Genomic DNA, 10975 nt, shown 5'->3' with positions numbered 1-10975 from the left:
CGTTTCGCCGAGAAGCAGCTCACGTCACGCGCCCGCCACTCGCCCTGCCCCACCCATACTATAGGCCATGGGGTGAATCCGTCGGGGATCGCGGCATGATTCCGGCCACATCTCTATTCCCGCCGCGATACAGGCGATTCCGAAAGTGTTGGGCAGGCGACTGTATTCCAGCATGGTCGCATCCGGATTCCGGCCGTGATTGCGCCGGAATCCGGACGCGCCTTCGTCGGAATCCTGACGCGAGCGCGTCGGGACGAGATCGCGACGGAGGCAGGTGCGGTCGCGATGACGATGGCGCGATCGCGGCCGGAATCCGGCGCCATCGCGGCCGGAATCCGATCGCTGCCAGACTCCATCCGATTCCCGGTCGGATTTCAACCGGAATTCGGCAGAAATCCGGCTGGGATTCTGGCTGCCGGCGGGTGGTCGGCGGGTGGTGGGCGGCCGGAGGTGAGGAGGCGGGGTCACCGGTGGGTGGTGCCCGGCCGGCCAGCGGCGAGGGGGGCGGCGAGGCTGGCACATGCACACGACGACGAGAGAGAGGAGAACGAGGAAGGTAAAAAAAAAAAATCAAAAATATAAAAAAAAAAAAAAACCAAAATCTGTAGGTCGCGGATGAGTCCGCACGCAGAAGACCGTAATTTAACAAAACTATATATATATATATATATATATATATATATATATATATATATATATATATATATATATATAAAATATGTTAAATGTACATATCACAAAAATACTCTAGTCCAACACTATTATTATAGTAGTTTTATCAAAATGACTCCACTATAAAATAATTTTGAGTAAGATTGCGTCAACTATTTTAAATATTTATCGATGTTGGAACAAATTTGAGCAAATTGCTTCCAATTATAATTGTTATAAGTTGCATGCAGTAGTTTTGCTTATTCTAGTTTTAATAATTTTGATAGAAGTTATTCAAATAATTGATGGATCTGTACTAAAGCATTTTTAATCAATATTAAAATAATTTTAATTATGATTACATAATAATTTTAAATACATTGGAGCAACAAAAATACTATGACAATACTAGAATAAAGGTATTTTTTAAATATAAAATACTTTTTTATATATGTTAAAAATGGGGCACTTTTATTTATTTATTTATTTATTTTGACTTTGGAGAAACACATCCTAAAATGCATAGTGAGTGAAGATTCTTTTTCTCCATAGCAATTAATCTCGTATTAGTGCTATAAATGATCAAACGTTTGTGAACAAGTTTGATATTTGATTTGATAAAAATTTATTTATATTTGTTCAATATACACAAGATTAATTAAATAAATAATCGTGAATCGTTCGTTAAATTAAACAAACAAGCTTGAACACATATGTGTTCAGCTCGTTAACGTTCGTGAACAACAAACTCTTTTTAATATGTTAAATAAATAATAAAATAAAATAAAATAAAATAACCAAATAAATTTAAATTATCAAACTCCATAACCAATCAAACAACTAAAGTTTTCAAACAATCAAACAAGCTTAAATTGAGAGCTCGATAATATCTAAACAAACCAAGCTCAAGCCAAACTTGAATTGAGAGCTCGATAACATCCAAACAAGCCAAGTTTCAAACAAGCTCAAGCTCATAAAAAATAAACCAAGTCAAGCTTGAACAATCATTTCAAAAGCTTGGTTCATTTTAAGCTCGACTCGGCTCAGCTCGGTTAATTTATCAAATAAGCTTGAACATTCCAAACCTCAGCTCGGCTCGGCTCGTTTATAGCCCTATATATGACACTAGAAATCCATTTGAAGACTAGATTTACTATGACAAATAAAATAACTTAATTTTTCTTATAATGTCTCAAACTCATTTATGAATATCAATTAACTAAAATTTAATAATTTTAAAGTTTACTTGGGAGATTCCATCGTAATCTTCTTGTCTTATTTTGCTTTACCAATTATTATAATAATGCATGCATTTAAGAACCAGCGACCAAAACTAATCTCATTATTTTTTTTAATGTAAGCATTGAAGGTCCAAGAAATGCTTTATTAGTTTAATATTATTTGACTTAAACACAATAATAATTAACTATGATGAAAATTTGAAAATTAATATAGCATAATTTGTGAGGAAGTGAGATGTTATTTAGAAGATAGTTTTTTTTTACTTGTATTATTTAGAAGATAACTTAGTAAGTCATCACATGGGAGAAAGCTCCAAAGTTTTTTTTTAAAAAAATAAATAAATAAATAAATTTCACTTATTCCCTCTCTACTTTTGGAAAACTATATCACTTTATTCATGTTAAAATTTTAAAAATAATTTCGCAAAGTTGATATTTTCTAAATATATTGAAATTATTTAATATCAATTCTAGACATATCAAATTGCTTAGTATCTCTCTACATACACGAAAATTGATTCATTGACTATTTAAAAAAAAACAAATTGTGTAATGATTACTAATTCATTCTACATTTCTATTTTTGTCACCAACTTTCCATTTTTGATTCATAATCCCAATTAAAGAGCCGTCTAAATTCATAAGACCTTTAAAAGGATATAATTTTAATTAAAAGGACTTTTCAGATCCTCCTTTTTTTTCCTTATCAAAATTGTAAGACAAAATCTTCCTTCAGTGGTGGCGTCCAATTCTTGTTCTCCTGCCTCGACAATGGCGGACAAGGATCTCATGGATGGCGTTTTTAAGATCACGGTGCTATTTTTGGGAGGATATATCAAAATAAAATAAATCCTCAATTTTCTTAATTCGGTATTTAATCGAATCCAATCATATCCATTTGGATATCATCCCATCTAAATTCGAACAGATGCCGTCAGATGACGTCAACGCCGCCGCCGCCGCCACCGAGCGATCCCGCCGCTCTGGTTTGACGGTTGCGATGGGGCGTCAAATAGACGGTGGGATAAGACCGTTCATTGCCACGCACGGTTTTTTCTCGTAATTATGGAGAAGTTGGAGGGCTTTTTGAGGAATTGTCGCGTGACGTTTTTACCCGTTTGGAAATTTTTGTTTTAGATTTTCTAAACTCCCCCTCGGACTTTTACGACCGTCGAGCGATTCCAATAATTTGAGTATAAAAAAACATCTGTTTTAAAAATAGTAAAGTTTGAGGGGGTAAAATTAATGTTTCCCTTTCAGGTATTAAAAGGGCGTTTACTCCTCGTCGCTTTTGGTTGTGTTGTCTCTCGCTCATCGCGCACGGCCCGCACGTGAGAAGAGACTGCTCCGGCGAAGCGGCATCGGTCCCGAGCGTGATCCCCTACGCCGGCGAGAGGCGGAGATGGCGAGGCGGTGCTCGCACTGCAGCAACAACGGGCACAACTCACGCACGTGTCGGTCGCGCGGCGCCGCGGGCGGCGTGCGGATCTTCGGGGTTCGCCTCGCGGAGGGGGCGGGGGCGATGAGGAACAGCGCTAGCATGGGATGCCTTAACTCCGCGGCCACCCCCTCCAACGCCTCCGCTTCTTCCTCGGCCAATCCATCAGGAGAACACCACGCCGACGCCGTTGCGGGCTATGCCTCCGATGACGCCCCTGCTTCGATTTGCCGAAAAAAAGGTCCGAGCTTTTACCCTAATTTTTATCTTATTTTTCTCTTTGCTGCTTCGTGCTCATTGAGAAATCCTCTTCCCTTTGTTTTCCTTTATTTTTTTGGGGGAATGCCAATCTCTTCTTTGTGATCACCAAATATTCAGTCATCTTCGAAAAACCATCAATTTCTCCCAAAGGCAAGTAGATGTTGAAGGGCTCGTTCGGACCTAGTTGACACACTAACAAACCTCATCTGAGTTGAAAATATGACAAATCGACATAGTAGAATTCAAAATTTAAGAACAGATGTCTGCAATTCCTCTCTTATTTAAATCAAGTCGGTATATGTAAATACACTTCTTATTTAAATCAAGTGGCTCATTTGATCGGTATATGTAAATAAACTCTATGATTTTGTGAGATAGAGGTTGTTGTTGTCCTCCTCTTAAATTAAGATAGATAGAGCAAATATGTGCATCTGCACATCTAGATATGGTTGAGGAAGATTTTAAAAAAAAAATTGAAAATTTAGTTATACCTCGTACACCATACAAAATTTTGATATGGTATTTTACCGTACTTATACCGTATCGTATAATCTTGAATCAAGAGTGGTGAGTTTATTGACCGTAGGCTCTCATAACTTAGGGTGATGATTCTTGATGCAAGATCAAGGTTTTTCATAAGCAATAACAATCATTACAGTCATAATTGGATGAAAGTATCTTAGTGTAATTTTACATGCTGCCGTTGGTAGGTTGGAAGCATTATCCTGATCCCTATAAATTTTCATGGTTGAAATCAACACAATCACCTTGAAGTTCAGAGTACCACTTTGTATTGCCACTTTTTGGGATGTTATTCTTATGGATAGTTATTGGCTGTTTTGAGATGATGCACTGTTTGTTCAAACACAAGGATAGAACACACCATTCTTAATTGCACTAGTTGCCGTTTTGATGTTTTCAAACAAAATTCTCTGTACTTGATTGTCAATGGATAATGTTAGTTGGTTCCCTCAAGAGCCAACATAAAACTCCTCTGCTGTACCACAGGTGTGCCATGGACTGAAGAAGAGCATTCAATGTTCCTTGTGGGTCTTCGAAGGCTAGGAAGAGGCAATTGGCGTGGAATTTCTCGTAACTTTGTTGGTACCAAGACCCCAACACAAGTTGCAAGCCATGCCCAGAAGTATTTCATGCGACAGAGTAATGCATCAATAAGAAAGAGACGCTCGAGCCTATTTGACATGGTCCTGAAAAACTCTATGCATTCCTTAAACTGCACTTGCATTTTAGCTTTTTCTTAAATTCTAGGTTGTTTTCGATTTCGTAGCTTGATCTTTATCTCTTCTTTTCTATTTTGCAGCAAATTGAGCAAATCCCAGTCCATGAGGACCACCCTCCTAATGAACCAAATAACACAAATCACCCGGCAACACTGCATGTCAGCAAACAAGAAGGAACTAGTATTTGGGAAGCTTCAGCAACCAAACATGCTCCAGAACTATCAGAAAGCATCCATCCTGATCATCAAAACTCCATAGCAATGATGCCTGCAATCTACACCACTTTTGTTCCGGTGCAAATACCATTTTGGACGACGAGGGGTTCTCATGAGATCGTAAAACCAATTCCAGTCGTCGCAAAGGAAGCACTGAACATAGAAGGCCTAGTCGGCCTTGCAGACCCTTCTGCTCTTTCCCTCAAATTAGTAGGATCTTCTGATTCACTGCAGTCTGCCTTTCACACTAAATATTCTGTTCCTCTGCCTGATCTGAACCAAAGTAGTGCCAGCCCTATCCATATATAAACTCTAAGGCATTTATCCTCCCCATGCATATTCTTTCTCTGCCGTGAACTCTTAGCTCTGCTCTTTTGATGAACTCCATGTTAATCATTCTTGTATCTATCTAGGTCGACAATAGTTTGATTTCGTTTCGTTCATGCAGCTTGTTAATATCTGAACTAAGACTCTTACTATTATTATGAGCAACAAGACACGGTTTTACCCTAGCTCTTTCAATAGCTTTTACAATAAGATCTTGATATTATTGTTCTATATCTTTGTTCTAATAAACAGTAATGAAATACAAACACAATATCCTTGTTCTACATAGAACCGAATATAGCATTGAATGCATCGTGTGCCTTTTTACTAAGGTTGTAAATAAACTGAATTTTATATTAAATTTGATGTTCGGTTGATAAAAGTTATTTTTGTTTGTTTAATGATCAATTAAATGAACAAATTTAAATAACTAATTTAACTAACGAAAAAGCTTGAATACATGTTCAACTTGCTTATTAATATTTATGAAAAATGTTTGAATACATGTTAGCTTAATTGCTTGTTAATATTTTTGAAAAATATATGTGAATCATATTTATCAACAAAACTTTTATGAATTTGTTAAATAAATAAAGAAATTTTTAAAATGAATAATTAAATTTATATTATTAAACTTAATTATTAATTAAACAAGTTTAAAATATTAAAATTTTAAACCATCAAATAAACGGAAATTGAGAGTTAGATAGCATATTTCTCTCAAAATATTTATAGAATCAAATATTTATGATCATATCCATTAAATATTTCATTCTTTATTAAAATTTCTAAGTCATATCCATTAAATATTTCATTCCTTGTTAACTTTTTCTAAACTTTGATTTAATTTAAAAACAAATAATAAAAAAATTAAAAAAATAATGACGGCTCATCTATTGGTAGATCCACTCCATGCAATTAAAAAGAAATCACAAGGCATAAGTTTATATTCAATGATTTTAATATTTCTTAAATATTCTCCTCTAATGAAAAGTCTTTGAGAGCAATAGATAAGTCTTTGGGTCATGATATTATGGTAGAATATTTAAATTATTATTTAAATATCCGCGGTTTAAATTTATATATTTATAAAAAAATTTCTTCCAAATAAAAGATGTATCACTTAAAAAATAATCAATGAAATTAACTGAAATTATTTTTTATTTTTTAAGAGCGAGAGATTAAATATCTTCTTGTTCTAAACAAACTAATTTCAAATTAAGTTCAAGCTAAAAAACAAAAGTTGGACAATTAAATTGACGGCTTGATTCATTTGAAAGTTATTCGATTACCTTATTAAAAGCTTGAATACTATAAAATTTTACTACAAAATTTGGCATCTTATGGAAATAGCATGTGCCTAGGACTCTATGCAAATCTCTCAGCCGTCAGATCTCCATAGCACGACTCTCCAAGCGAAGCCGTCGTGATCATGCCGTGAATGCATCCTTTCTGCGCTACACCTCATCATTCTGTCGGAGTCCCGTACTCTCATTTAAATCCGAGTCCGGAATGATCTTGGTCCCCTCGACCCGACCCGTTTCCGAGACTGCGGCAAGCTCCGAGACAAAAACACAGATCATGATACATTCGCTTGACTCCGCAGAATGACGCTTTTACCCTCACAGTTTTTTTGAATTGCTTAGAATCTTCTATCAAGCGCTCAAAAAGATTCGGTATCTTAGTGAGGAATTGAAACAAGTCCACGACGGTAAAATACAACGAGAAGCCCAAATATTTAAACCATTAACAGCAGAAAACCCTCGCTTAATCTTCACGAAAGTACTTTTATGAAAATAAACCACCTCCTCCGACCCTCGCCTCTAAAGTGTCGTCCCGTTTCTTAAATATCATAGTTTTCGGGACTTTTTAGAAAAGTCGAGTTCGATAAACTCGATGGGAAAATGGTTAATATTAGATTTTAATAGGGGCACTCGAGTAAATACCGCTATCATTTTTTTAAAAATATATATTTTAAAATTGATTTTTATCAAGAAGGAAAATAAATATTAATGACGTGGCAGGCATTATTATACTACTCTGTTTTTTATATTAATAAAAGCAAAAAAAATCGATTTTAATCCAACGGATTCGTCTTTTAAATCTCCGCACCTCTTGCCCACTTTCACAACGGCATTCGATTCCGATCCCACGCGATCGTGCGGAGGAGTGCGGGCGGAAGAGGGCGACAGATCTCTCCGCCACAGGAAAAAGAAATCACGGCACTTCGCTGGAGTGGAGAGGGAGCAAAGCCTACGGCGTCGAGATATCAACAGGGGTAAGTCGTCTATATCATTCAATTCGCATTCCCTCTCGTACGATCCATTGCCCAATTTGTTCTTTCGGCGAAGAAGTTCCATGGAGGTTGAGGAGTTTAGACCACCGACCGATCCCCTTTTCCTCTGCCATTAGATCGTCCTTTTGGCTTCGTAAGCGGTTCGTTCGGTCAGCGATCGAAAAAGCTGCAACCTTGTGAATATTAAAAAGGTAGATTTTCATTGCCCTAGTGAGAGAGAAAGAAGAGAGAGAGAAGGATCGCAATAAATGGAAGCGGAGAGAAGAAATATGAATCGATCGCTGTAGATTTAATTTAGGGTTTTATTTTTTTTTCTTTTGATGATTGGACACCCTCTTTTTTGAACAAACATGTGGAGTCTGCTTTCTTTGTTGCGATGCGCATTGTCCCCATTTGCAGGGATCGGAAAGGAAAGCCCGGACCTTTTGGGTGCCATTTCTCACCCTGTCACGCTGGTTATGTAGTCTCGATACGTGGTGTCATCTCGCGACGTTTTCTTACTTTCAAGTTACAAGCCGTGGAGAGTGAAAAAGAGAAACAGAAAGCGTGCGTAGGAAAAGTCCAATCTTGCTCCGTTTTTGAGCAATTAGTCCGTCTTGTTTCCTACTTTCTTTTGATTCTCTGTCTTTCCTGCTGAAGTTTTGGGGTGTAGAGAACACATAGAAATCTGAGCTGTTCCCTCCTATGTTCTCCGCCTCTTTTGGACTCCTAGCGAGCTTTACATACAAGCATCAACGAGTGAAAGCCGCAGCCCCAGTCTTCCATATTTGAATCTGGAGAGCCTCAAGTTACGTCTTTCTCCTTTTCTGCCTCCTGTTTTTGTTTGTAATGGCTATCCGTTCGACTATTAGTTTAATGGTTTTGGACTGGGGCGAGGAGCTTCTTTATCCCTTGTCCGTCCTTTTGTCTTCTACTGCTGTTCTTCACGAGGGCTTGTAATTTTTCTTCATTTTTGAAAAAGATCGCATCTTTTCGAGTAATTATTTCCGGATTTCCTTCTGCGTATTTCAAAATTCAGTCAGATTCCTGTTCCATCATGTCTTGTTGGTAGCCCATGATATCATTTCACTCACATCCTTCTCGCTCTTGTGTTCCCTGTAGCACCTGCAGCCTGTAGGCGCCCTTTTCCCGCCGGAAGACGGAAGATTTCGACTGCCGGCAAATGGGGCGGGCGACGCGGTGGCTAAAAGGCCTTTGGAGCGGGAAGAAGGAGACGAAAGAGCCAGGCGACTGCTCCGGGGTCCATATCAGCGTCGAGGACAGAAGGGAGAAGAAAAGGTGGAGCTTCGCGAAGCCGGGCAGAGCCACATCGGAGGTGGTGCTCGGCCAGAACGGTGCGACAGCTGCAGCGGTGGAGGCGGCGTTGTTCCGGTCGTTCTACGCCGATAGTGAGAAGGAGCAGAGCAAGCACGCCATTGCGGTTGCGGCGGCCACCGCCGCAGCTGCCGATGCGGCGGTGGCGGCAGCCCAGGCAGCGGTTGCCGTCGTTCGACTCACAAGCCAGGGAAGGGGCGGCGGCCTTTTCGTCAACGCCTGTGAACGCTCGGCAGTGAAGATCCAGAGAGCATTCAGGGGCTACTTGGTACCTAAAATTTCTTCCTTTTAATTGAATCATGTCGACTCTATTTACTGTATTTTTGACACAAATTTCAGCGATTCCCCATTCTTCTGGATCGTTCTTCGCAGAATGAAAGAGCTCGATCGAAATGGATCCCTCTGTAGAGCATAGGGCTCTTCCCGTCTATCCTCTGCATCTATTTTTGGACTTTTTCACAAGTTAAACCTTTCTTTATTCGTCCATGCTCGACCTCTGCGATTCCATTCTTTTTGTGGTCCTTCTCCATTCAAATTCACTTCTTTCATTCTTTCTTTCTTCCTTCTTCTTATCCGTCGTCTCTGCATCCCTGCTGCAAAGCAATTAATCTTTCCTTTCTTGAGTTTGCGCAGGCGAGGAAAGCACTCAGAGCTCTGAGAGCATTGGTTAAGCTGCAGGCCTTAGTGAGAGGCTATCTCGTACGCAAGCAAGCCGCTGCAACTCTTCACAGTATGCAGGCTCTCATCAGAGCTCAGGCCGCCGTCCGAGCTCAGCGAACTCGCAATCTTGTCCGTAACGATCGGAGGTTACCGCCAGAGTTCCGTCCTCGACGATCTGTAGTACGTCGTGTTCGACATGTTGCAAACAGTAGGTAGCCTCAGTGGACTTGGATTTCTAGTAATTTTTGCTCTGTTTTTTCTGTACGTGAATCGCAGGAAAAGTTTGATGAGATACGGAGCGAGAACATGACGACATTCCACCGGCGGCGGCTCTCCGCGGGTCTCGATAACGCTGCTAATGGCTTCGACTGGAGCCCAAAGGTGGTGGAGATCGACACCTTCCGCCCCAAGTCGCGATCTTCTCGACGGAGCACCAACCCGTCCGTTCCCGACCCCGCCGACGACTGGCACTCGAGTTCCATATCCTCCCCGCTGCTCTCCTGCCACATCCCGGCTCGCATTCCCGTCTCAGACTGCTGCAACTTCCAGGACTTCGACTGCAAATGCCGGCCCGCGACGGCTCAGAGCACGCCCCGCTGCTACATGAGCAACAATGCGCCCCCAACTCCGGCGAAAAGCGCGTGCGGCGCGCTACGGCGGCCCACCAACGTCCCCTGCTCCCCTAACTACATGGCCAGCACGCAGTCGTTCGAGGCCAAGTCGAGGTCGCAGAGCGCGCCCAAGCAGCGGCCGGAGGCAGCCGCGACAAGGCGGCGGCTCCCGTTGACCGAGGCGATGCTGGAATCGAGGGCCAGCCTGAGCGGCGTCGGAATGCAGAGGTCGTGCGCTCGCGCTCAAGAGGCCTTCAACTTCAAGAGCGCCGTCGTCGGCCGGCTCGACAGGTGCTCCGAGCCACAGAGGGAATTCTTCTACCTGCGAAGAAAATGATGCAAGACAACACCATTTAGAAATCACGAAAAATAAAGAAAGAGCCGCTATCCCTTTGATCAAATCATTGTAAATTCTTATCATCCGATTCAGAATTCCCTGTTCTCAATTGCAGATGTTTTAAGATTCCATCCAAAAAAAAACAAGTTTGAGTGCCATCCCAGTCAATGCCATGATTTGGTTTCAAAATCTCTGTTGCTCGCATGATGTAATCTCTTTTGGACAAGATCTTCGACTGTTGCACCAAAAGCCACGCACACTGCTGTTGCATTGAAGTTGTCTTCCTGCTGTTTCAGAGAGGAATTTGAAAACTTATGGCACCCCTTTTGAATGCTGAAGCTGCAAATGCCTGATGCTGATGTATGATGATGCTTGCCTTGTAC

At 40.7% G+C, this 10975-nt stretch overlaps 2 protein-coding genes across 4 annotated transcripts; both read left to right on the top strand.

The window, feature by feature from the left end:
* The first annotated feature begins 3191 nt into the window (after nt 1–3191).
* On the top strand, nt 3192–5578 carry LOC122048992 (transcription factor MYBS3-like). Its single transcript, XM_042610496.1, has 3 exons — nt 3192–3571; nt 4600–4796; nt 4913–5578. Exons 1-3 carry the CDS (start codon nt 3295–3297, stop codon nt 5354–5356), a joined length of 918 nt encoding a protein of 305 aa, XP_042466430.1. The 5' UTR covers nt 3192–3294; the 3' UTR covers nt 5357–5578.
* Nucleotides 5579–7466: 1888 nt separating this feature from the next.
* LOC122045322 (protein IQ-domain 26-like) lies at nt 7467–10877 on the top strand. Of its 3 annotated transcripts, XM_042605499.1 has the most exons (5): nt 7467–7652; nt 8772–9087; nt 9124–9252; nt 9618–9824; nt 9921–10877. In XM_042605499.1, exons 2-5 carry the CDS (start codon nt 8833–8835, stop codon nt 10590–10592), a joined length of 1263 nt encoding a protein of 420 aa, XP_042461433.1. In that variant the 5' UTR covers nt 7467–7652; nt 8772–8832; the 3' UTR covers nt 10593–10877. The 3 variants fall into 3 exon arrangements, with proteins under 3 accessions (XP_042461433.1, XP_042461432.1, XP_042461431.1); XM_042605498.1 differs by having other exon boundaries at nt 8781–9252; XM_042605497.1 differs by having other exon boundaries at nt 7468–7652; nt 8772–9252; nt 9921–10876.
* Nucleotides 10878–10975: the final 98 nt, after the last annotated feature.

This window comes from Zingiber officinale, chromosome 2B, assembly GCF_018446385.1.
Source record: "Zingiber officinale cultivar Zhangliang chromosome 2B, Zo_v1.1, whole genome shotgun sequence".
NCBI classification, from domain to species: Eukaryota; Viridiplantae; Streptophyta; class Magnoliopsida; order Zingiberales; family Zingiberaceae; genus Zingiber; species Zingiber officinale.
The sequence above is the reverse complement of the archived record's forward strand: the minus strand, read 5'-3'. Positions and strand labels throughout refer to the sequence as shown.

Coding starts and splice junctions, on each gene's coding strand:
- LOC122048992 (XM_042610496.1), top strand. CDS start 3,295: ATGGCGAGGCGGTGCTCGCACTGCAGCAACAACGGGCACAACTCACGC. Junction 3,572..4,599: donor TTCGATTTGCCGAAAAAAAG/GTCCGAGCTTTT, acceptor GCTGTACCACAG/GTGTGCCATGGACTGAAGAA. Junction 4,797..4,912: donor GCTCGAGCCTATTTGACATG/GTCCTGAAAAAC, acceptor TCTATTTTGCAG/CAAATTGAGCAAATCCCAGT.
- LOC122045322 (XM_042605498.1), top strand. CDS start 8,833: ATGGGGCGGGCGACGCGGTGGCTAAAAGGCCTTTGGAGCGGGAAGAAG. Junction 9,253..9,617: donor GAGCATTCAGGGGCTACTTG/GTACCTAAAATT, acceptor GAGTTTGCGCAG/GCGAGGAAAGCACTCAGAGC. Junction 9,825..9,920: donor TCCGTCCTCGACGATCTGTA/GTACGTCGTGTT, acceptor CGTGAATCGCAG/GAAAAGTTTGATGAGATACG.